The sequence below is a fragment of the Rousettus aegyptiacus genome, unplaced genomic scaffold (assembly GCF_014176215.1).
Source record: "Rousettus aegyptiacus isolate mRouAeg1 unplaced genomic scaffold, mRouAeg1.p scaffold_m13_p_3, whole genome shotgun sequence".
Classification (NCBI taxonomy): Eukaryota; Metazoa; Chordata; class Mammalia; order Chiroptera; family Pteropodidae; genus Rousettus; species Rousettus aegyptiacus.
The window spans coordinates 84,908,209-84,935,682 of record NW_023416306.1 but is presented as its reverse complement, the minus strand read 5'-3'; the positions used below and the strand labels follow the sequence as shown (position 1 = coordinate 84,935,682).

General features: G+C 33.7%; 1 protein-coding gene across 6 annotated transcripts in view; it reads left to right on the top strand.

Annotated features, from left to right (window-relative positions):
• The window catches only part of LRRC49 (leucine rich repeat containing 49), a 128,495-nt gene extending 102,414 nt beyond the window's left edge, over positions 1 to 26,081 (top strand). For 3 of the 6 annotated variants that reach the window (XM_016126942.2, XM_016126944.2, XM_016126943.2), the window contains 5 exons: positions 9,058 to 9,295; positions 10,458 to 10,643; positions 13,511 to 13,620; positions 16,606 to 16,759; positions 25,404 to 26,081. In XM_016126942.2, the coding sequence (XP_015982428.1) occupies positions 9,058 to 9,295; positions 10,458 to 10,643; positions 13,511 to 13,620; positions 16,606 to 16,759; positions 25,404 to 25,607 (892 nt within the window). In that variant the 3' untranslated portion in view covers positions 25,608 to 26,081. The remainder of the gene's footprint in view (positions 1 to 9,057; positions 9,296 to 10,457; positions 10,644 to 13,510; positions 13,621 to 16,605; positions 16,760 to 25,403) is intronic. The other 3 variants (XM_016126941.2, XM_016126946.2, XM_016126945.2) reach the window with 2 other exon arrangements.
• The last annotated feature ends 1,393 nt before the right edge of the window (positions 26,082 to 27,474 follow it).

Sequence of the window (27,474 nt, the reverse complement as noted above, 5' to 3'; positions counted from 1 at the left end):
CCTTATTTTACTTGAACTCTCCACACCATTTGACATAGTTGATAATCTTCATTGTTAAAAGGCTCTTTGCATTGACTTTCTTGATAACACATTCACCTGATTTTTGTTTTACCAGTGTGGCAACTTTTTTTTCTCAGGTGTATCTTGCTGACTCCTTTTACACCAAACCTCTAAATATATATTATGCTATTTCTTGATTCATAAGGTTTAGGTATAATTTTTGCTATAATGGATGAGAATTTGGCTCATCACCTTCTCTCCTCCCAATACTATATACTATAATTCTTTCATTGGTTAACTTTCATATAATATCTGGTTAAACCTGTTTCTTGTTCCATCTGCACTGTGCAAGATGAGTTTATCCTTTTTACTCCCTCCCACCTTTTTACATGGCAACTGCTATCAGCCATACTTTTCTAATTTCCCTTGTGATTTCCTTCTTGACCCACTGATTGTTTAAGAGTATGTTGTTTAATTTCCTCATATTTGTGAATTTTCCATATTTCCTTCTGTTATTGATTTTGAGTTTCATTTCATTGTGTTCGGAAGATGTTTCATGTGAGTTCAATCTTTCAAAATTTATTGAGACTTGTTTTGTGGTTTAACATATGGTCTGTCCCGAAGAATGTTCCATGTGGACTTAAAAAGAATGTATAATCTAACTGTTGTTGAGTAAAGTCTTATTTATATGTCTGTTAGATCTAGTTGGCTTATCGTGTTCTTCAAGTCTTTAATATCTTTATTGATCTTCTGCCCTGTTACTCTATCCATTACTGAAAATAGGGTATTGAAGTCTCTAACTATTATTGTAGAACTATTTCTCCTATCAGTTTTGCTTCATGTATTTTGGGTAGGAAGTGTACATATGCTTATAATTGTTACACCTTCCTGATAGATTGACCCTTTTATCAATATAAGATGTTATTTTATGTCTCTTGTAACAATTTTTGATATAACACCTATTTTGACTGATGCTAGTGGCCATTCCGGCTCACTTTTGGTTATCCTTTGCATGGAATATCTTTTTCCAGTCTTTCAATTTTAATATACTTGTATCTTTTAATCTTGTAGATGGCAGATAGTTGAATCATGTTTTTTAAATCAGTTCTGCTAATACCTGCCTTTTAGCTGGAAAATTTAATCAAATCCTGTTGAGAAAGGACTATTTCTGTCATTTTGCTATTTGTTTTATATCTGTTATGTATCTTTTTTTGTTCTTCAGTTCTTCCATTACTTTTTTCTTTTGCGTTTAATTGATTGTTTAGTGTACCATTTTGATTCCCTTCTCATTTTTTGTTATTTTCTTAATTGTCACCCTGAGGATTACAATTAACATCTTAATCTATAACAGTTTACTTTGCATTAATAGCAACTTAGTTGCAATACTACAAAAGCTTTGTTTACATATAACTCCACCCCCTTTTTGTTGTTATTGTCACAGATTTCATCTTTATACATTCGTGCACAATAATATACATTTATAATTATTATTTTATGAATTTATCTATTAAAACATGTTATAAAAAGGAGTTACCAATGAAAAATACAGTAATACTGGCTTTTATTTTTACCTGTGTATTACTTTTTCTGGTATTTTTTATTTTTCATATAGCTTTGAGTTATTCTCCAGTGTTCTCTTATTTCAGTCGAAAGGAGGACTACTTTATTATTTCTTGTAGGTCAGCTATACTAGCAGTGAACTCTCACAGCTTTTGTTTATCCATCTAGGAATGTCTTGATATCTCCCTTATTTTTGAGGTTTAGTTTTGCTGGGCATAGAATTCTTGGTTGACTTTTTTTTTTTCTTTCAGTACTTGATTGACAGTCATTCTACTGCCTTCTGCTCTCGGTGGTTTCTAATGAGAAATTAGATGTTAATCTTCCTGAAGATCCCTTGTATATAAACCATCCACTTCTCTCTTGTTGCCTTCAAGATTTTTTGTTTTTCAGAGTTAGAAACACATGCTCAGGTCTTTTCTGAGCATGTGTCCCAGCCCTGGACATGAATGTGACATGCTAGATTATCTGAAATATACAGGAGTTTCTCAAAGCCCTTATTTCCCCAAGTACCTCATTCCCCAGCCTCTTCTTCCTCAGGCTTTTTTTTTTTTGGTCTCTCATTGTTTGTCACATGTGGTAGCAGCTTGTACATTTTTGCCTTTAAATGTTTTTTACAAATGTGACCCAGGAAGCCACCTCAGCTATGAGGAAGCTTTGAGGAAGGTCAGAAAAAGGCAAGCCCTTGGGCTGGTTTTTCAGGGAGCCCCTAAGCATGTCAAAACACACAACCATAATTTTTTGAGAGTAGGCTATGTATTACTTCCTCTCGTACCAGCAACCTACACAAAGAATGTGGGCTTCCATCTTCAAGGCTACTGCTGACCTGGGAAGTAGGAGATGGTGACGGAGTAAGTTAAAATGGCACCGAACTCTCTTATTGAAATTCAGCATTGTTTTCTTAAGCATTCTCTTGGTTGTTGTAATTTGAGTCGGTTAGATTCCAGAATTCTGAAAAAATTGATTCTGGCAGTTTTTGCTAGCATATTAGTTGCTTTTATAGAGGGATGGAGTTTTGGAGTTTCCTACTGTATCATTTTCTCTTCTTTGGAACTCTAATTTTGCTATATTCTATGAGCATTCTTTTTCATTTCAAGATCAAGATAATGCCTATCTGTTCTAGAATTATAATATTTGTTAGTTAACATCTTCTAAATATTGAAAACTAGGAAACAGTGTTTTAGTTTCTGTGGTTTCGCAACTCATGTTACTATTTTTAGGCGAGAGTTAAGTAGTGTACTATGACTATATCTCATTTTCTGCTTCCTAAACCACTCAACAACTAATTCTCAAATTCAATTAGCCGCCCCCCCCTTAATTACACTTCAAAAGTTGTTCAAAACCGTACCATACTTTAGTTTGCTTCATATATGAACCATTCCTTCTTACATAGTTTGTATTTATCTGGGGTTTCATATTGCCTGTCTTTTTTTAATTGAACAAAAAACTTGTGCTGCCTTTACTACATTCCAATTTCTTTGAACTTGAAGCCTACTATCTCCCTGACCTAATTTAGTCTCCCTGACCCAAATGGTCTCATTATTTTCTTTATTATTTTATATCCTATTACTAGTAGCGTTTGTTTTTTTCTTTTTAATCTTTTAATAATAATTTTAAAATGTCATTGCTGCTGTATCATTAATGTAAGAGTTTTTTTCTTACATTATGTTTCTTTCTCATATCCTCAAGTACTTGTGGCCTCTCAAACTCTAGATGGTAGAGTTGCTTTGATTTTGGTCCTGGGTCTTCTTCTCACTCTCTGCTTTACCCCTAAACAATTTCACATATGTCTTTGACTTTAAATACCATTTATATTTTGAAGATACCAAAATGTATACCTTTCCTTTTATGGTTTACCCATTTAGACTGTGTTTAAGGGAAAAAAAAATCTCCTACTACATTGAGATTATAAAAATATGCTCCCATTTTGTCTTTCTAATGGGTTAAAATTTGGCCTTTCATAGTTTAGTCTTTATTACACCTGAAATTGATTTTTAAGTTTGAGATTAAAATCTGATTTGTTTCCTTGTAGGAATAACCAGTTGGCCTATTATTATTTATTAATTGTTCTTTCTTATCTCTGCTGATCTGCATTGCCACTCTGCCTGTTTTATTGGCAGTGGGAGAAGTAGGTAGTATATCCTTTTATAGATCTTCAGTTAACGTTCCTGTGTTCAGTCCCACTTCTCACGCCCATCTTCCATCATATCTACTGTTCTTTCCTTTCCAAAGCTCTACTGGGCATGTTAGCTGCTGTCTTTGTTCTTGTCACCAGTCCATAGTCAAAGCTATAGCTTCTTTTGTCCTTCATCATCACTCAACATTCTTCACTTTCCAGCTTTCAGAAATTTGCTGAAACTTTTTGCTGCAGGTTGTCCCCCAACTTTGTACTTGTTGTTGTGGGTTTATACCATTTTAATGATTAATGGGGTCTCAGAGGGAGAAGTTTCAAACACATGTACTATTTTATCTGAAAGTACCAAGCGAAACATTTTAAATATTATAAGTTGTATTACTACATTATCTGTTAAGTCTTTAAAAATATAATTAAATTTCATCCTTCTGGAATGATATAAGCCTGGCTCTTTCTGAATGCAGAAAGCAAGTCAAGGGGCCACAAAGTTTCTTCCTTGGGATTTTGATTTGTTTTTAATATGACATAAGCTTTTCCATTTTTAACAATCCCATTTATAGTCTGTAGCATTTCATAATGCCAAAAAGGTGGCTAATTCTTGCATTACAATGTCTGTGACCTTTGGCTTATGGGTGTGTAACTAAATGCCTGGAAACAAGTATCCATGAAAAAATTATGGGCACATAAAGGGAAGAAACTCCATAAAACCTTGCTATATCCCATTAATGATTTCACTGTTCACTGTACTTGGGACAGCTCTACAATAAAATGACATATTGCAGGTTTCTTTCCCCTGCCAGAAATGGGAAAGTACTTGGTATAATGTTTTTTGGGTTTTTTTTTTTTTTTTTTTTTTTGCTTACATTGGATGCATGCAGTGAAGCTGGTTTATTTTTGGTCATTTCCTGTCTATGAACACTGTGGTATTTAAGCCAATAATACTATAATAAAATATCATGCATAAAATGAATTTCCACACCTATGAATGTTGTAATAGAAATTCATAAAATACATTATTACAGGAATCAGCACCACTTATTCATTGGGAAAATAATCTTTGGAAACATTTTAAGTCTTTCTGTTTTAGCCTGTTATAGAAAACCTAAAGATATTTTTAAAACAAACCAAAAGAACCCATAATCCTCTGCAATATTGTCTTTTTTCCATTTAGGCATTTAAGAGTATATTCTCCATTTAGCCTGGTTTTCAGGGACTCATTCCTTTTTTTACATTAAGTTCATCATCCTGCACTTTGAAAGTATATAAATATCTAATCACTATGTTGCACAACTGAAACAAATATAATATTGCTTGTCAACTATAATTGAAAAATAAATTTAAAAATACATGTAAATTAGTCACTCTATCTTGCAGTAATCATGAAAGCATAACATTTTTTCTGATTTATTCTTATATAAAAGTTGAGTTGAATAAATGAAAGTTTGGATTTGTAATTAACCACTAATGATCTTGAAGAGAATGCCTATTTAATGGCAGACTACCTAGTGTTACATAAATAATGTTGAGTTGGGAAATATCCATGGAATTATATTGGTCTTCATGAGAAGACAAAGTTTAAAGCATGGATCTTCCATAGAAGAATACCTCATTTCTTAAAGCATAAATTTAGGTGGGCAGAAAACTGGGCCAGGTGACCCAATCACCTACTCTAAAACATTTGAATTGCACTTAATTCCTTCCTGTCCTGCAGTCCCCTCAATTGATCACTAAGTCCTACTTTTATTTTCTCTTAAATATCTGATATATTTATGTTCTCTTCTTTTATTAATAATAATCACTAAACTACATTGAGCTAAGTCTGAGGTACAGTTTAAGATATTATTTCTAGTCTCCATAACAACTCTGAAAAAAATATGTATTATGATCACCATTACATACAAGGAAACTGAAACTACAAAGAAATTAAATAACTTGTCAAAAAAGTTGTCTGTTTATCAATGGCATATCTAGGATTTGAACTAAGGTCTTTCTGGTTTTCTGCCAATGCCATTTCTACTACACTATGCTCTTTTTGGTTATGCTTTTATATGGTGTAGTTGATACTATTGCACTAATTTTCCTACTAATCTCCATTCATCCAGCCACTCCTTCCTACATTCTCCACAAAATTGTCCAACTTAACTTTCTCAAATAGATCTTTGAGGCCAGAGAACATAATCTTATTCATCTTTGTATCCCCAGCACCAGCACCTAGCTCTATGCATGGCACATTATAGGTGCTTAAAAACTTGTATTGAATATCATCGTATCGTTTTTTTTTATTCAAAAATTGTTTTCTACTACTCAAACTTATTGGATAAAATATGATTTTCAGCTTCATCTTCAGCTACTATTCCCCACATATGTTTTAGTGCTCCAGCCATATTGAAATTGTTCTTAACTGAAAGTGTACATAATTAGGCTTCTATGCTTTTCTTCATTCCGTTTTTCTTACCCAAAGTACATTGCCTTCTTTTACTTGTGATATAATTCTACTATTCATCTTTCAAGGAACAGTTCAGATACTACCTCCTTTTGAAACTTGTTTTCTCCCTTTTAGAAGAATTAGTCATTTCTTCCTCTGTATTTCCATAGCTTATCATTTAAATATTCATTATATGACAGTAAGTGTATTTTATATTAGAGTTAGTGTATATATTTATCTTGCTTTCCCCCCTCCATTTAGAGTAGAAGTTCTTTAAGGGCAAATAGTCTTAATTTGTTTTTGTAATTTCAGTACCTACTACAATACCTAACACATAATGAGCTCTTCAGATTAACCTATTCGTTTAATGAAGTTGAGGTCTTTTTTTTTTTTTTTTAGAAATTATATCCCATGTGTTTATGAAATTAATTGCAGAGTATGATTAGAGCATTTATATTTCTGGAACCATAGCCCAATAAAAGTGAAGAAAAATTTTGATCTAAAAGCTTGTACATGATTTCTATATTGATTGTCCTTATCAATACAGATGATTTAGTTGCCCATACCACAATTGTTAGAATATATATAATGCCCTGTATATAGTGGGCTTTCAGCAAATGTTTAGTGAATAAATGAATGAATGAACAAATAAAGTAATATGCATGTATGTATGACTAAAAAGACATGGATGTATTATCAAACATGCAAGGAAAACTGAAAGGACAATCCCCAACATAGAGACGTTGGTTAGCAAACTTTCTAAGTAATTTTGTTTGTGGAAACCAGGGCATACCTTCCCTGAAGAGCAGGTTCCTCTGTTCCATATTGGCCTGAGGCTAAACTTAAGCTTCATTTAGAAAATAACAGATGTAGATTAAGTATTAAATGACTTATTTAGCAGGTGCTGTATTTCATATTGAGAAGGATAAACCTGCCTACAGCCCAGCCAACTTGCTGTTTGTTTTTGCTGAATGTGCATGTGAGATCTATAAATATTGGAGATTACTTCTGCTTTTTTTTTGTAACTGTATAACTGTTTTGCTGAGTCTTGGCTTGCTTATAATTTCACTTATTTTCCCAACATTTTGTTTGACAAACCTTTAAGCAAAATAAATAATCCTTTCTGATGATAAACTTTTATGGTTTATATTCTTAAACTTTTAATCATATAGAAAAAGAAAAGCCAGACACTTGCAAATATATGATATGAAACAACACCACTTCTCAATGAATTTATTCATGTTTTTGGTATATAGCTCTGATTTCCCATTATTTTTACATTAAAACAAACTTCTTTTGCTGGGTATCATGGCCATCAGGCGTCACTCCATCAACTAGTTACCTTTTTTTCTTGCCATGACCTTACCTCTTCATTATTTGTCATTGCCTTACCTGAGAAAACTTCTCGTTAACCCGATCAGTGTCTGTATCACTAATTCTGTCCCTTCGATCAAACCACAGTTAATGGTTGGGAATCCTTCATAAAATTCACTAGATGCTCATAAAAAAGCTTCATAATTGTCTCATTTCATTAATTCACTTAAGAAATATTTATTGAGCACAACATGTGCCAGTAGCTGTGCTAGATGCTGAATCTACTACAGTGATAGGACCAAGTTTAAGCCCTCAAGGATACCATGTTTAGTGAGAAAGACAGACAAGTAAATAGGTAACTGCACTGTAAGATAGGAAGTGCTATAACAGAGGTATGCTCTCTTTTTATTGAACCTTCTTTATTTTAGTGGCAGTGAAATGTAGCTCCTATCCTTTCTTTTATTCCAGAAATGATTATATGCTCTACATAGCTCCACACAAAGCTATTACACAAAGCTCAGTGTAATGAGCTCTTAATTCTCATTTTTGTTCCATTATCCGCCCTACTTCTATTGGGTTATCATTTAAGATTATTCATACACTACTGCCCATTGAGTGTTTGATTATTATATGATGATAATCAGTGTCTTAAGCACTAGTCTAGCAGAAATTAAGCCTTTTTATATTTTCTTGGTTGCATATTCACTTGTTGACTGATGTTGACTGATGCTATTATGCAGCTTGTTATTGTATAGACAAATGTTACAGATTAACTGGTGCCTCTGAAATACATTCATGTAAGTCTAGTAAACTGTGATAAAACAACAGAGGGATGGTTCGTCAGTCTTATCCCACAACATCAGCATTATAAAAATTTTGAAGATCTTTACTAATGTGATCATTCAACATTCATTGTGAAAATCCCATTACTAAGACCTAGAATCCCCAAAGATAAGGAAATACAGTCTTTAGCCTTGAGGAACTCTATCTGACAGAGAAAGCAAAATTGTAAACATGTAATTATGATGCAGTATAAGAAGTGATGTATTATAGGAGTGTACAGAAGTCCACAGGAGCACAAAGGAGAGCAAAGCATTAATATTAGTAAAGGCAAATAATGCTATCTGAATGAAAACACATGGACCAAAGCCAAGCATTGTTTGTGTTTTGAGATTGGGTAAAATAAATAGTTATGTCTCTATTCACAAATCAGAAAATTTGAGTTGGATCAAGCTACTTCTTTTCTTCTCTGGCTATCATTTAGATAACCTTTACAGAAAATGTGGCTCCTACTTTGGAAATAATAACTGTTCAATTGAGTAGGATATGTGAAGTAATTTTGTGTACATATATGTTGTATATACATATTTATGCATATATGTACTACATGTAATATAGAGTAGATTAAAAATTCATATGTGTCTCTTTTTGAATTAAAATATATGACTGGAAGAATATAAACTTCCAGATAGTCCATTAAAAATTAGTCTTTGGGGCTCTGGGTTTAATTATTGAAATGAAAAAATGAATATAGAATTTCAAATACCTTTCCCCCCAGGTCTTTATATTCTCTTATTTACTTCACATTATAAGACTATCATTTAAAATTGTGCATTGGGTTTTCCAGATCTCTGGACTCAGTACTCACCAATACTTTACAAGATTTGTCTGAAACAGACTCATACCTTGTTGAAGTGGATGGGGACACACTTTCCCTTTATGGCTCAGGAGCACTGGAATCTCTAGATCGGAACTGGAGCGTTCAAACAGCAGGAATGGTGACAACGGTGTCCTTCACTTTCATAGAATTTGATGAAATAGTCCAAGTACTTCCCAAATTGAAGATGAAGTTCCCTAATTCTCTGGTAAACATTTCCTTTTAGTAGTATATTTGAATTATTCTCATGCGTGACTTATATGTTTAGGCCAAAAACCTTTTTTTAACCCTTACTTATGCAATGTCTAGACAGGGAGACTAAGCTTTTGTGTTGATTTTCTGGATCTGGGATTTAAATTAGTATTCATAAATGCCCTTGCAATTTTCTGCTAATACTGGAAATGATCCCTCTAGAAAATGATTCTCTATGGAATATAAAGGGCTAATATAATTCTATTCAAATTATATACTTATACTTTATAAAACATTCAACAGGACCTTACCTAACCCTATTTAATATATTCATTTATTATACCCGATATTAATGGGACATGTACATTTTAATATCATTTTCACAGTAGTCCACTAATAACATTTAAAATAATTTTAGTAGCTCATTAAAATTATTTTGAGAATTATTAGCCTTTTGCAGTTATGGTATTTTGCTATTATTTGCTGGTATGCATTTGTAGAAACTGTGCTTTCCATAAAGAGTTCCTTCTCAAGTTTTTATTGTTGTTGTTTTTCTGTTAGCCAAGTTATTTCTCTCACCTGCCGTTTTATACTGCTTTTTCTTTTGCCACATTATTCTCTGGAATAATGTAACTAAAGAAGAGAGAACACTTATATTAGCATTTCAGTTTTAGTTACTTGATTTTCCTATAGCCATGTTAACTAACCTACATAATAATTGGCAAGACACAGGTATAAAGGCTAACTAGTTCTCTCAGAAGCGTTGTGAGCCCTGTATTTATAAAGTTCCGAAAATTTCATTTCTAGTCTTTCCTTTGTAGATTTAATTTCAATAAAAAGGTATGTAAAATTATTATAATAAGTTATTGTATATTTATATAACTTTTAAAGAATCTTAGTTTTGTTACTAGCTAGAGGGATGTCCTTTGCAGAAGGGAAGTCACTTTCAATTTAATATTAGAAGGATTAACAGATTTCATTGATGATGCAGTAGATGGATTAAAGTTATATAAATTTAATACATTCACTTGACTTAATATAATTAAAAACATACTATCTAAGCCTAAAGTTTATATATTTACTTGGGGAATGATCTGTAAAGCTTTAATGTTAATATTTATTTTAAGATGGTTAAACTTAACATTGAGCTCTCTTTTTTGTGTGTTTTATTATTGTAGCACCTTAAATTCAAGGAAACAAATCTTGTAATGCTGCAGCAATTTAATGCATTAGCACAGCTCCGTCGCATTGACCAGCTGACAATTGATCCTCAAGGAAATCCAGTTGTCAATTTTACCCTGTGGAAATACTATGTACTGTTTAGACTAAGCCATTTTAGTATGCAGAAAATAAATGGGACAGAGGTAAGCTAAACTCTAAGTCAACTATAGAATAAAAATGTTCCTTTCTAAGGAAATAGTCATAAAAATGGCCGGGAATTTAAGTATGATAGAACTTTGATACAACTATGAGAAATACATTTTTTTCAAATCTTGAAATTTTATATGTCAAAAAGCTAAAAATCTGTTTTTCCAAAAACTTCTGAAGCACTAGATAATTTTGAAAATAAAATAGTAACCAGGTCATGGTAAATAGTAAATATTTTTTCTGTTGTTTATAAGCATTCAGAAAAGTAAAGTGTTGGTAGAATGACAGTTTAAAAGAAAAAAAAAAACAGTATTTAGGTAATATGATCTTGGTATTTTTGAAACTGCTTTTTAGAGTGCCTGACTTGTTAAAAGGCTTGGGAAGGTAATACCCAGATGTCAGCTAGTAAGGGTCATAGTGGAGGAAGGGAAGAATAAAATGGGTAAAAAAATGAGAAGGCACACAGGGAAAGATGAGTGATTTAAAAAGAAAAGGAGACGAGAAAGAGAAATAAAAGGAGGAAAGATAAAAGCAGAGAAAAAAATGAGAGAAATAAGGAGATAAAACAAGCATAAGTAAATGTCTGTACTGCTTTGTTAACAGTTTGTAACCACTGCCTATGACATAGCCGCGTGTAAAACTAAAGCCTGGAGCCTTTTAGTTTTTCAGATTGATTCTGCTAAACTGGGCACAAGGGTAATCCCCCAGCTCTTCAAAGACCATGTTCTCTTTAAATATTATTTTGGAAGCAAAGAGAAAAATTATGCTTCTTTCTCTACTGCACAATTTCTGAAATGACCTTAAATAATCCTCCAAAGGGAAAAAAAAATCCTTAATATATCATTAGTTTTATTGTGATTATCTCTTAAAATTCAGAAGACTTCCTTATTATAAGATGAACTGTAGTGGACTTTAGCAGCATGGTGGTAATAGCAACTGTGTTTCCCCGTAGCTGATACACTATGAGTTACCTCTGGCCTTGAACTCCAAAAATCCAGCGTACTATTAGGAGACTGGCGGTCTCTAGGTCAGTGGACAAGAGGATGTGAAATTTACATCAACCATAATAGGCCCATGACCGCGGTATCTGCCATCTGTTGAAAATAAGGCATATCTGGAACCTTCAGCTGAGTATTGATTTCTCCAGCTGTTTCTCAAAAGATTTGGTTCAGTCTTGTGTACTTCATGTACCCTCTTGGTACTTTCTTGAGGTTATGAGTCTCTAGTCAGACCTAATAATTAATCCCAAAGGTTTCCAGAGCTACTTCCAGTTACAGCCTTGACTGGAAGTGGAGCGATTTTTGGGGCTATGGGTAAGTAATTCTCTCTCATTAATAGCCAAACTGTTATCCCGATTAACCCTTAAGAATGTTTTATCCAGACATGGATCACTAACTACTAGAGGTAAAATAATTTATTATATATAGAGCCTTCAAAGAGGAAGAAATAGTATAATATAATTATAAAAAGTAGAAAAGAATTAGAAAAAAGACAACATAATTTATTCTGATTTAGAGTTCCAAAAATATCATTGTCAGGGATATTTGACCCTTTAATAAAACACTTAAAATAAAACTGCTTATTTCATCCTTGACAATATACTGTAACATTATACTATATTTCTACTTCTCCTTGTGTAAGAAAGAATGAGACTGCTTTAGGCAGAGTTAAATTGAATTATCAACATCAAGAAGATGGAGTAGTGGCCTGCACTGGCCACTAGGTGACTGTATTAGACCACACAACTTAGTTGTTAGCTAAAGGAAGAATTTATTAAGAACAGCAGCCTCATTAAACTATGAAAGTCTAAGGAAGGGAGGGGTTAGCATCAGCCTGCACTGATTCATGAGTATAAGATGCTTGTGAATTATGGTTATTTTTCAGAAAATGCCCCGAAATATAGTATAACTAGTGTTAAGAATGAATTTTGAAAAGATTCCAATTTTAACTATACCAGGGTTTCTCAGCTTCAAATCTGTTGACATTTTGGGCTAGGTAATTTTTTGTTGTGGGGTCTGTCCTGTACATTGTGGGATGTTTAGCAGCATCCCTGGCCTCTATCCACTAGATGCAGGGAGCGCCCCTTCACTAGCTGTGATGAACAAAAATGTCTCCAGAGATTGCTAAGTGTTAACTAGGGGCCAAAATGGCCCCTAGTTGGGAACCACTGAAGTAAAGAGACAAATTAATAGTATTTAAAATGCAAACAACCCTATTTTATATTAAAGAAAATATGCCCAGATATTAACCCAAGTCCTGCTTTTAGCTTTTAATATTTTCTTGGATAGTATTTTCTTGTGAGAATTGAGCCCTCACAAGGAATACCAGTGACAAGTTATTCTGTGTAGTATGAAAGGCAGACATAATAAATAGGAGTGTCCTTGCTAATCCAACATTCCCATCTCTTAGGCAGGTATAAAATTATCCTTATAAGAGCAAGGTCTGAACAACATTTTTGAAACAATATTAAAACAAATCTGTTTCATTGGCACTTGAAAATTTTTCCCCCTACATCATTCTACTCCAAGAAGCCATAGGATTTCTGAAAAAAAAAAAAAAATTATTAAGAATTTAAGGTACCTCAGTATAATTCTCAGAAAACAAAGCTTCTAAGTCAGGGCTAACTCACCATCTTCTAGTCATCCTCCATTACCATGAGCCACATTTATATATCTTCATTCTGGTTAAGCTCAGGGAAGAAAGAGAACTATCAATGAGATCTCTCTTCTTGTAGTCCAAGAGAATGTACTTTCCTGGACTAAAAAAAAAAAATACTTAAATCTGGATATTTCTTTGGAATTATGTTAGTTGTATCAGGATAAGAGACTGCCATTTTTGACCCATCTCTGTTATATCTCTTCAGGTGACACAGAATGATATGATAATGGCCGAAAGGCTCTTTGGAATCCTAGCGCACATAGCATCTTCCGAGTTACCTCAGTACCGTATGATTTCGATTCTGGGTGATGCCAGGTAACCTTTAATTTCTATAGTTTTTTATAAAATTACTGTTTCACTGTTTCACAAGAAAAAGGGAATAAATTCCACAAAACTTCTGCGTTATTTATCATCTCACACACATTTATCCTAAATTTGTTTTGTGACTAGTCCTATTCAAAGTGTTTGGGATATAAAGATAAATAGACAAAGTTCTTATTCTTGTGTGCCTTATTATAAGCTAACAAAGATATACATAGGTAATTATAACTCATGCATCTGCAGCCACCTGTGGGCAGGCAGCCCTGCTGATCTAGCCTGCCTCTCTCATTTTGGGGGGGATTGGCTGGCTATAAGCTGGTCCAGGAAAGACTTTAGTTGGAACAACTTGTCTCATCTCTACATGGTCTGTCATACTCCAGAAATCTGCCTGGGCTGTTTTAATGGCAGAGGCAAGGTTTGACGACAGATCAGAAACATGCAATGCCTCTTGAAGCCTAAGTGAAGAACTGATACATCATCATTTCCCACATTTTATTGGTCAAAGCAAGTCACAGAGCAAGATTTAAGGGGACTTGGAGGTAGACTTTACCTAGCTGCAAAATCACAGATTAAAGGGAGCCATTAATTATGACCATTAATATAGCCAGTCTACCTCGATGATAAAATGCACATATGTATACTAATGATTCTGTTTAAAAGCCAAAGATTGTCAGACTGAATTTAAAAAAGAAGTTCAACTATATGCTATTACAAAAGACACACAGGTTACATAAAATTTGAAAGTAAAAATGTGGGAAAAAATAAACGACATCAATACTAACAGAATACCCATTGAAAACTAAATAGACAAAGGTTAAAAGCAATATTAGAAATATAAAGGGGATCATTTCAAAATGATAATTGGTTCAGTTCACCAGAAAAGTAAATTTGCTAATTTAATTTGTACGCACCCATTAGCATAGCCTTAAAGACTTTTAAGCCAAAAGCTGATAGGACTATACATCCACATTACATTGGAAAGTTCTAATATACTTCTAAGCAATTAATGGAAAAAGATAAAATAGTTGAACAACATGATTAACAATTTGACTTAGTGGGCATTTAGAGAACATTGCCTCTAACAACTTCAGAATATACATTTTTTTCAAGCATACGTGGAATGTTTATAAAAATTGACCAGATACTATCTGTAAAGCAAATGTCAACAGATTCCATCTCTTTTTAAATGCAATTAAGCTTTAACTCAATTATAAACTGTTAACCATATATTTGAAAATTAAGAAACATTTCTAAATAAACTACAGGTTAAAGACGGTTTCATAATGGAAATTCGAAACTACCTTGAACTGAAATATAATAAAAATACCACTTTTCAAAACTTGTGGGATCAAGTTACAGTGATGCTAAATGGAAACATTTTAGCCTTGAAATGGGCATGTCGGGAAAGAATAAAGGCTGAAAATGAATGAGCTAAACATTGTATGTAAAGAAATTAGAGGAAAAACAACAAAATAATTCTGAAGAAAATTAAAGAAAAGAAAAATGACATTAAAAACAGAATTAATGAAAAGATTGAAAGGACTAATAAAAGTGATATAAAATATATGTTTACATTGCTCTTGTAATTTAAAAAAAAACAGTAAAGAAAAGAAATCTAAAGATCTTTAGGACATGGTTCCACAGTGTATCGGTTAGCATGTCTGCTTTACATGCAGAAGGTCCTGGGTTCATGCCCCAGTGGAGCCACCGTCCATGGTCTATGGCCATGCCACCCTGAACAAGCCCGATGTCTGATCTCTGAAGCTAAGCAGGAGAGGCCACCTAGGAAAACTAGGTGCCGTTGGCATAAATAATAATAAATAAATAAAATAATAATAAAAAATCAAGATCTTCATAAAAAAACAAGATTTTTATGCTACCTAAATATCTAATAAAAAAATTTATTAGGTAAATTGTGATCTACATCACAATTGAATTTTAGATATTCATTAAAATTATTAATTTTTAATGACAGAAGTTTTCTTGTATAACATTAAGTGAAAACAGTATACAAATTTGGATGTTTAGAATGATCTTAATTTTTTACAAAAATTCATATAAAAACCCTAGAAAGAAGTATGTCAGATGTGAACAATGTTATAAGTTTATGTAGATTTATGAGTGGTTTGTATCTATTTCTCTATACTTTTCAAAATTTGTACTCCTTACAATTTCTGCAATGATTGTGTTACACATTTAAATTGGAAAAAGGAAGACCTCGTAAGAGATATTTCCCTTCTGCTCCCAACCTTCCGTTCACAGTTCACAGTAATGTGGACTATAAATGTCTACTTTATAGACACCCTAAGTGGTGGAGACCAGAAAGCATTTTTCGCAGAGCATGAGTTGCAGTCCTCAGGAATTCTTGGCCTATGGGTCTGTAAATAATACTATGAGCACTGTTTATGCTCTTCATAATCAAATGAGGGGTTTTGTTTCATTGTTTACCTTCTACTAGGACCTTGCCCTGATATACTAATAGTTGGAAGTTTTTGGTTTTCTGTTTGTTTTGTTTTTTGCCTAAACTTAAACCCATATCCCATTCCATTTTTTAGCGATGAGTAATACTACTGAGCTGCATAATGGAATTCTAAACTATTTGTATGATTTATAAGAGAGTAACTAACACATTTTATGGGATATAAAGACTTTGAAAGTTTGGCCTACTACGTCTTTAATTGGGTTGTTTCGTGCTCTGTGATTACTTAATTTTGATTTTTTTTTTTAAGATAGAGGTTTTTTTCACTTTAGAAGTGCTTCAGACATGTTTATGTTGATGATTGGTAGTTATGAAACAAAAGAATTTGGATTGAGCAGCTTAATTAGTAGAAAGATTAGGGTACTGACCTCAGCTCAAATAATAAACTCAAACTCATAAAACAGATATTCAAAATAATATATGTTCTTCTCTAAAATCACGAAAATATGGACATATTTTAATAAAATAAGTAACTCTAAATCTCTACTCTCTTTCTACAGGAAGAAGCAATTCCGGTACCTGCAAGAAACCAAAGGGAAAAAACCTGGTATTGTCAATGAAGAAAATAATGACAGCAAAAGACTTGTAGGAGAAAACACAAATCGTGCAATGCTAAACTATACCACAAGAGACTTTTATAATGAAAAGCTAGAGGTAATAATACCACTGATTTTTGGAATCTAGTGCCTGGATATATCTCACATGGCTTAGGACTTAGTAGTTGTATATTTCTCCCTTAATGAATTAAGATACCCTTTTTTTGTTCTGAAATGTTAGCTAGCTTTATATATACAAAGCTGAGGACAGCAGGCACCAAGGCATTAGGAAGAAGTAGAGCCTGTAGTTCCAATATCTTAATTTCTGCAGAAAAAAAGTGTTCAAAAGTAATCTGTACTAAAATCTAAACCAAAGCAAGATCGAGAATCCTAATCTTTCTGAATTAAGGAAAGGGATATAGGCTTGCTGTGAGTACTAACTAGCCCATGCCAGAGTGGCAGAGGACACATTTCTGTTCTATATGCTTGAGTCCTTGATGTCTTAATTCACTTCTTTCACTCTCCTACACCATTAACTTCTACATTCTTAATCATGTAATATAATTTTGACCTGTTTCATTTCCGCCGTAGCTACTTAGCCAGAAAACCTGGAACCAATTCTTTATTTTTTCATGTGTTCAGGGTTTTATTGGAGGAATACAATGTTAGAGTGCTGCATGAGCTACAAAGAAAAAAAGTGTGTAATTTCTGTCTTGATGGAGCGCTCAAAAAAAGCTGAAGAAACAAGTAATCTAATTAGCAATAGAAAGTTAGATTCTTTAAGAAATTTTGAGGGTACTAAAGGGCAAAAGAACAGGACAAAGAGATCAGGCATCATCGATTGAACATCTGTAATTTTTGTGCAAGGCACTATGAGATACATATGTTGCATATATATATGAAATTTGCAATGAAATGGCTAGGCAACTGGTTTTCAAATATTTTTTAACAGCTATGGGACTCTATTCAAACTGTATTGTAGCTGAATGTCCAAACTAGTGTGTCAATAAAAACCAAAAGAGGAGCTACTGCTGTTGTAGAGGGAAAGTAGGGAGTTCAGAGATTCATTTGGATTCATTTGATTGGATCTTTATTCTTTTCCTTTCCCCTCACCTCACCTCCAATCCTGAAGCATATTTTTGGAACCCTTAGGGCTCTTGCCCTAGCTTGAAAATCACTTGCAAACTCTATGTGACATTATTGTTTATAGCATCCTAAAAAATATTCAGATTTTGCTTTTAATTCTTCTAGTGCAAGAATATTCACTACTTCATGACATAACTGTATATCATAAATGGTTCCAACTACAAAGAAATTCTTACCCGTATTAAGTCAATAACTTTTATTTAATGATCCTAGTAATACTGCTTTGTGTCGAAAAGAGAATAAGTCTCTTTCTTATGAGCACTCTTCAGATACTTGCAGTCAGCTAATCCTCTTGTCTCATCTTTGTTCTCTCTACATTCATACTTTCAATCATTCAAAAATCACATATTGAACACATGTCACACATAATACTTGGACTATAAAAAGTTCTTGTCTTTATCCTCATGGATCTTACTTTCTAATGGAGGAGATAGATAGATACAGGGATAATTACAAATCAGAATGTTAAGAGAGTGGAGGGGGTCAAAGGATGCTTTCTAGAGAAGAAGCTACCTGCTATAAGTCTTAAAGGATAAAATAACTCTATAACAAAGGGAAAAGGGCACTTCCGAGAAGTAGCACAGTATGAATAAAAGGCATGGATGTATAAAAAAGATAAGGAGAGGGCCAAGAACTATGAGCAATTCAGTGTTGTTGAAGCACAGAGATTGAGACAGATGATGTTAAAGATGAGATTAGAAGGTAGCAAGCAAGAGGGCTAAGTGAAAGAAATTGAGCTTAATCCTGTGGTCAGTAGAGGCTTCCTGATATTGTCAAAATAGGAAAATGAAAGCCAAACTGGCAGAATTATGAGTTCTTCTCTTCCTGAAAGCAGCTGGTTCTATGAGTCAAAATTAATGCAATTTCTATGAAAGATGTTTAGAAAAATATCAAGGTGCTGCATTCAAAACAAGAAAGAAAGAAAGCCTACATTTTTCCAAGGTAGACAGCATAACATCAGGATTGCACAAAACAAGAAAAGCCAGACTAGACACCTAAGAATATTAATGATGCAAAAATCCTTTTAAAATGTTATCAATCAGAATCCAGCAGAACATTAAATGAATAACAAACATTACAGCCAAGTGCAGTTTATTCTAGCAATGTAAGGAAGATTCAATATTAGTAAATTAATAGACATAAGTTGAAAATTTGTGATTATTTCTATAGACATTGAAAAGGTATTTTACATAATTCAGCACCTATTCTAAATTGTCTTTAAATAGAACAAATAGAAATTGGACAGTAAATGTCATGCATGATGGGGGAAACTCCAGAAATGTTAGCATTAGTGGTAGGCAAGATTCTAACTAAGATGGCCTCCATGAATTCTAACCCCTAGTATCCATACCTTTGCATGGTATCTTCCCCTAAGTACAGGTAAAATCTATAAATTGCTTCTAAGCAGTGAAATATGACAAAGATAAGGGAATTTTACAGGTATAATTAAGATCACTAATTAGTTGACTTAAGTTAATAAAAAAGGAGATTATCCTAGGTGAGCCTGACCTAATTAGGCAAGTCCTTTAAAAAATGATTTAAGATTTCCCTGAGAGATACTCCTACTGGTCTTGAAGTAGTAAGCCACCATATTTTGGGAAGCTCAAATGGAAAAGAATTGCGAGAAGCTTCTAGAGAGCAGCCCCCTATTGACAGCCAGCAAGGAAATGAACTTCAGTCCTACAACCACCAGAAAGTGAATTCTCACAACAACCACTTGAGCTTACCAAGTTTGAGGTAATTTGTGCGCAGCAATAGAACACTAATGTATCATTGAATTCAGTATCAAGGCAAGGATGTTCGATATCACCACTATTACTTATCAAAACAAACAGTGCAATGAGACTAGAGAAAGAAATCACTGGTAACTTAAAAAGGCGGGATTGTATTTACTATTTATAGACAATATTATTGAATACATGGAAACCCCAAGAGAATTAATTCAGAAATTGTAAGTAGCTGTAAGAAAATTCAGTAATGGAGCAGAAATCAATAGCTGCTATATATATAAATAACAACAGAAAAGTAAATATAATGAAAGAAAAGACCCAACTCACAGTAGCACCAGAAAAAGATAAAATATCTAGTAATAAGCTAATAAATATGCAAGAGCTATATGAAGTAAACTTTAAAACATTAATGAATTACTCAAAAGATTTATGCAAATGGTAAAACCTATTATCTTTTGGATAAGAAGGATCTAATGCAAAAATGTCAATGTTTCTTAATTTAAAAATTCAATATCCCAATAAAAATACAAAAATTTTTCATTGAGGTGTTTTTTAAACCTGTTAATCCTACAGTACATATGGGAAAAATAAATGAATAGCCTTAAAAACTCTGAAAAAGAAGAACATTGAGAAGAAGACTAGCACTACTAGATATTAAAGCATATTATAAAGTCATCAATCAAAACAGGATAGTTATGAAGAGATAGCCTAATGGAATAGAATGGAAAGTCAGGCATACATCTAAACAAAGGAGAATTTATTTCTGATAAAGAATCTCAAACTAGTCAGGTGAACTATCCAATAAATGATTTGGGAATAATTAGGGAACTGAGAAAAAATGTGGGACATATCTTACACCAGCATAAATTCCAAGTGGATCAAAGATTTTTTTTATAATGAAAGCATTATTTCTTCTACAAGAAATCATGGAAAATTAATATGTGGCATTGGGATGAGAAAAACCTCTGGAGGAATAAAATAAGCAAAGACAAATGACAAGCTGAAAAAGTAGTTTGCAATAAACTCCCTAAATTATAAAGAGCTTTTAGAAAAAGGAGCACCAATTCAATGTGGGTCGTATTGCTTATTCAAAACCAAATTTTAAATAATATGCCATTTACCACAGTAACAAACTGTAGCAATCAGTAATAAAATATGTTTAAGCTTTTTATGGAGGTTTCAATAAAATTTTATAATTGTATTGTCCTTAAATAAATTATAAAATTTTATTGAAAGACAGTAAAGAAGAACTAAATAGTTTACATTCACATACAGAAGCTTTTTAATGATAAAGATGTCAATTTTTCTAAATCCATCCATAAACATAAGGTAGTTCTAATCAAAACTTGGACACGGTTATTTGTGAACTTTACCAGTAGATCATAAAAGTTATCTGATAGAGCAGAGCCTTTTTAAAAATAAGTTATCTGATACACATAAAATACACAAAAGTAAAAGTTGGAGAACTTTCCTTACCAGATAGCAAGTATTATTATAAAGCATAATAATGAAGAGAGTATAGAAATAGACAAATAGATGCATAGACAAAATAGCCAGAGCTATCCTATCTATATGGGAAAACTTTATAAAGATAGCAGGTATTGCAGACTAGTGTAGAAAGACTATGTAATAAATGGTACTAAGTAAATCCGACTTTACACCATATAGCAAAAATCGCCTCCAAATCAAACACCCAAGTTTGAAAAGTAAAACTTCGAAGTTCTCATTTTAAAAATAGGAGAAAATCTTTATAACCTTGGTTGGGTAGGCTATGGTTTCTAACATTCAAAGAGCACAAACTAGAAAGAAAATAATTTGGATAAATTTGGCAATCAAGGTCATTAGTTGTTTTTCTTTTAACAGAAATAGTTTCAGTGGAGTCATGTAAGCAAAGTCTTGATTAAAGTGGTTTGAACTGTAAATAAGAACAAGTAAAGACTGGAATGTTGACTCTTGTTTTGAGAAATACCAAAGGGCAAAGAAAGAATCCGAAGTCACATAATATTTTGGAAAGAACACTAGGCCACTAGGAGACTTGGATTTGAGCCCCGGATTCTGCCACTTAACACCTGACAAACCTTGCCGTAGTCCCTTAATCATCTCTCTTGACTTACAACCCGGCATTTCTTTACTTATACCATACCACCCTCCCCATTTCTTGAAAAATATTTAAATCCCTGAAGCACAAAGTGCTCAGTTTCTCCTATATATCCCGAGTTGTTAAGGGAATTAATTGAAGAGAGTTCTTCACAAATCAGGGTAGGCAGACCCTTTCAATATATATGTAACATATATAATTCCATTGCTTGGTAGTTGTCCATCATTTCTGACTCATTCTAAAAAAGATGGTGAACGTAGAATTAGGGAACTCAAAGGGACTTTAGAATCCTATCTTGTTAGACAGATGGGGAAAACTGGAAACTCAAGTGAACTCCTCAGAATCACGTGGCAGTTTACTGACTGAGCTGCCTCCAGAGCTCAAGCTTTCTGATTTGTGACTTTGGACTCTTCCACAGTGTATTATTCTGCCTTCTGAAGTCTTCTTGACCATCCCAGTGCAAAAGGGCTTTGTTTGAACACTGATTATATTTGCTAAATATCTCATTTACCACTTATTTACTGTTTAACTTTTTTAAGTTAGCTTTTCTTATGTTTGGGCTATCTCTTCAGCTAAACTACAGGTTTTTCAAGGACGAGATTAGATTTCCTCTAGGCAGATATTAGTAAATGATGGCTGATCCTGAGCAAGTCTCTCGACTTCTGCAGACCTTAGCTTCCCATTTATAGGATGGAGATATGGATTAAATCCCAATACAACTATCACACAGTTAAAATCACCTTATAACAAATCCCACTGTTAACCTATTTTTTCCCCCCAAACCATCTTCCTGACAACAAAATTTTAGTTCAATGAAATAATATTAACAATGTTGTTTAAAATTCATCTCATTAGGATTAAACTTGTACAATACTTGCTTTATGAACCATGCAGGGATATTGTGGGATAGAAAAAATAGCATATGAAAGCATTTGAGAATGCAAAAAGCATTTTTCAAAGAGCAACAACTCCTTAATGGGTCAGGGCAAGAGAGATATCTCTGGTGTGCTCCTTAATAGGATCCTTCTGAGCAGGTGGAGTGCATTGCACTTGGCAGATGCCTGATGAGTTTTAGAGTACACTGCACAGAGGTGCAGAGTAATTGGCTTTGAGGAGAGTGGAAATGATGAAGTAAAAATATTTTCAAACATATTTACTAAATTAACAATTTTTATAGCAGATACATTTCTGTACCAACATGTTTAAAATGAAGTAATGGAAGAAACTATTGCAGGAAATTTTAAAGCATCAAAAACTGCAATGATGAAAAGTTTATTTTCATTTGTATTATATATAAATTATTTAACGAGATACATCATTTAAATATTCTTTAACTTTTGTTATCCCTAAATTACTAGAAAAAAAATTTTCCGGTAGTACTGCTAGAACTTTATCTTCTTTAAAAATTCAAAATTCTGTTTTCAGAAACTTAGAAATCTGGAAGAGGCATTCACTAAATATGCTCTGTTTCTCCTACTTGTGTAAATGCCTTGCTCATTGTAAAATAGTGCTCCTTTCAGTTATTGATCTCTGGTGATTCATACTTGTCTTTCTTCCTGGTAGTCCTTGTGTGGCTCAGATTTACTGAATGTTAAAAGGGAGCAGCTAGACAAACAAACAAAAACTCATAGACAAAGACAATAGTTTAGTGGTTACCAGAGGGAAAGGGGAAATGAGGAGAGGTAGCTAAGGGTAAAGGGGGCTTATACATGGTGACAGAAGGAGATTTGACTTTGAGTGGTGAACACACAATGCAAAATACAGATGATGAGTTATTGAATTGTACACTTGAAACCTATATAATTTTATTACCCAATGTCACCCCCAATAAATTTAATTTTAAAAAGTGGGGAGCAGCTAAATGCTGTTCTCATCAACAAGCTAACTTAGTGCAGACGACTAAGTCCCTGACCATATTTCTGCTTTAGAGATGTTAGGTTCATCAGAGAGGTAGCCAGCTGGAACCATTTGTTATTTATTGCCCATCAAAATTTGTATGTTTTTATGATAGGTCAACCTGTGACCTGTTTTTTCGAGCATATGAGCTAAATCAAATCAGCATGTTAACTCCTGTATAGCGGGTGATTAGAAAAATCTCATGTCATAAGAAAATTTCCAAAATATGCCTCTTTTAGGGAAAGTTAGCGACAATTGAGACTCATCATTAACTTATGTTAATCAATCAAGAATATAGAACATGTTGTTTTAAAAAAAAATGAAAATCCAGAAAAGGAAGAAAAGCAATAAATGAGGAAAAAACACTCCGAGTCTCACAACACAAAGACTATCTTAATTACACTTCATTATATTTTCTTCCAATAGTTTTCTATGTAATTTTTGCTAACTTTTTAATGAAAATTTCAAACATACAGCAAAGTCGAAAGAATTTTATAGTGAACAGTCTTATACCCAAACCTAGATTATACTACTAACAGTATACTTGCTCTGTCACATTTCTATGCATCGACCCATCCTCCATACACCAAAATTCCACCTTCTTTTTAAAATTCATTTTAAAGTAATTGTACACATTAGCATGCTTCTGCCTAAATAATTCAGCACGTATATCATTAATTAGAGTTTAATATTTGATATAGTTTCTTACAGTGAAATATAAATCTTAGGTGTACAATTGCTAAGTTTTGACAAATACACTTGTATAACCCAACCTCTACTAAAATCTCATTTTTTGTTTTTCTTTTTCTATTTAACATTATAATATATTTCCTTGTTATTATAAATCCTTCTACAAGTAGCTTTAATGGCAATTATCTCCTGATATTTTAATTTAACCCTTTAATGCATCACGAAATTATTTTAGTGTTTTGATTTGAGTTAGAGGCTTCAGTAAATCCTTTCCAAGTACTTAAACCTATTGTCTCGTTGACATTTATTATTTCTTTTCTTCTTTATTGATGCGGATTGATTCTCTTATAATTCTGATTATCTGATCTATTCCATTGATTTTTCCATATATAATATGACATTTTCCATCATCATGTCTTTATACTCCCCAAAAGTATCAATAGTCAGAATTAATGCTAAATACTTGCATCAAATGAAATGGCTTTGTTTCAGCCTCCAGGATGAAAATGGGGCCCAATGCCCAAATATCCTTTAGTCCAAAACCTCACTGTTGTGTTTTGAGCCCAGGGTTTCAATTGCGGACTGCCAGACCCCGAAGTTGAATAGGATCTCTGTTTCTTTCAAAGGCCAACTTCTGGGTCCCAGGCTTGTATGTAGTTCCTCTTCCTCCTTGTACACTTTTCCCCAACTTTGTCCAAATGGTCAAGGCCACATAAGTCAGTGTAGTGTACCACACTACCTGCTTTCCTAAAATACAGAGTGAATTTAGTATGGTTATTTAAAGTATGTATATGGATATTAACTAACCTCAGACCAATTAAGATCATCAGTATCAGTGCTCTGATACATTTACCACTAGAAGCCATGAATCTGTGCATGCAGCTGACTTGTATGAGCTAAACTACCTGAACTGAGAAGGGAGAATGTCTACCAAGGGAAAAATAGTAGTTGTGATCCAATGATTCCAATAAAGAAACATGTTTCTCACAGAATTGTCCAACAGAGGAAGGAGCGGACTAGGAAGTAGGGGGCTCCCTGTTGCTGTCTTTACTCAAGCAGGATGCTGTGTCCAGACTGTCTAGGAAAATAGATTAGAGGAGTGGGGGTCAGAATAGATTAGTCAAGTTTCTCTGGTTCAGCTAATTATTGCTTTGGCTTTCAGATTAATTATGATTCAATGCAAATTTTTCTTTTTTTAACAGGAAGTAAAGGAAAAAAAGAAATTCTGCAAAATGTATATAGAGGACCTTGTGAAGGAAGCCACAGAAATCAACATGAAAAACGAGGCTTTGCAGAAGCTTTGGCCACAGATGTTTATTGAGCTTGTTAGGGATGCAGTCATAGAAATCCGCAATAAAAATTCCTATATGAAGCTTTGCCTACAACAGATAACTGACCAAAAATAGAAATGGCTTGTAGTTACAATGGATTTTAGCAGTTTTATGTTCTTGAAGTTGGAAATACGTAGGTTAAACATGTTAAAACAGCAACACTGTCCTACAAACTAGAAAGAATAGCATCAAGCTATTATTGTCTACTGTTCTCATAGTTAAAGGTTGGGAAGGTTAGAAGGAAAGCTAGAGAAAGAGAGGGTTAATTTCCTCTATATGGTGACCAAACCTTTGGGAACTACGCAGTTTTTAGAGATAGCTTGGACCTCGAACTGGCACCGCACCTTTGGTTCTTGCTTTGAATGGTGCCCCCTGCTGTAGCCCAAAGCATGTAATGTTTGCTCATGGTCCAGCATGAGTCGCTTCTACCTTCTTGGAGCTGATAATTTCCAGTTATTTGCCTTTTTATTTTATGTCATGATTTCAAAGCCAAAAATATGTTGTTTTTATAAGTTTACTATTAAACTTATTAATAAATTAGTTTTAAAAAATGTGTGTTTGCCTTCTTAATCCAGTCAGAATTGTCATTTTATTGCATGTTCCACTTTAGTGTCTTTCAAAGATGTAGGAACCCTTCTCTTCACTTATATAGGAAGAGGTTCGAATCTTCTAGGACATACCCTCAGGGCACCACAGGAGATCCTAAAGGTGGGCACAAAATATTAAATTAAAACTGGGGCAGAAGGAAAGTACTTTGTCTTAAGGGGTCCGTAGGGAATGTAAAATGCAGTTACAAATCAGTAAGTCAGCTTCTCTGAAAGGCATTTCCTTCTATTGTTAGCTATTCTGAGGTCTTTTCTCAAGTAGGTGAGTATACCTGTACCTGAGAAGCATTAGGGATTCATAGGTGAAAGGTTCTAACTTTTCTAATTCCATTTGAAGTTCAAACAAGTAAATAGGACGTAAGCAGGTGTTTAAAAGCAGTGAAGTTTTGGACCTAGTTCGTGCTGGTCAGAAGGATGGGTGGAGCGCATTACTACAGTTAGAGACAATACAACTTCAGAAAAACAGACTTAACGGGTCAGTAAATAGGACTTCTCCAATTTGCTCAGATTTCACATAGCAGCTGGACCACCAGTCACTGGCAGCAGGATCACCAGAATGTGGAATAACAAGAACGAAATAGGACAACAAAGTCATACAGAAATGTTCGGCAGGAAGCTAAGTAAGCTACTTTTGCAGTTCTAAGAAGGGTCCCTGTTGGCCATCCTTCCTTAAAAAAAGGAGTGCTCGTTTAGGAGGTTAACATTCTGTTTCAGAACATGGCTTTTTAAGTCACAATGTCACAAGTCACACTGGGTTTGCATCTTGGCACTACCAGCTTGGAAGCGTATAACCAATCTGAACCTGTTTCCTCATAACAGTACCTACCTTGTAAGAGTGTTGTGAGGTATAAATGAGATAATACATTTAAAGCATTTCTTATAATGCCTGGCACACAACAAACACCCAATAAATGGAGCTTTTCTTCTTCTAGATACAAGCTGAACCACAGAATTGGTGCCCCAGGACAGAAAGAAGTATTAGCATTTCTCGATGATCCTTCGGTCTCTCTAAATTGTAACATACAGGATCCTCTCTTATCTGGCTGGTAAAGGGTGATCTCTCCTGGGGTTTGTATCTTGTTTGGTGTAGAAATGAGATCTCATTTTGAGGGCTATGCGGAGAGGAGAAACAAGAATATCTTGTTTGTTGTGGGCTTCTAGTGAATGGGGAAGGCAAGAACTTGTGACTCCTCAGGAGTGTGGGGAACTGTTGCTCACTCTAGGCTTTGCAGGTGAGTGGCCTGACTGTATAATATATAATCTGCCTAACTTCCTGAATGCTACCTCTTCTCCCTTAACCCTCCCATCCCTGATGCTAAGGAGACTTGCCCCTCACA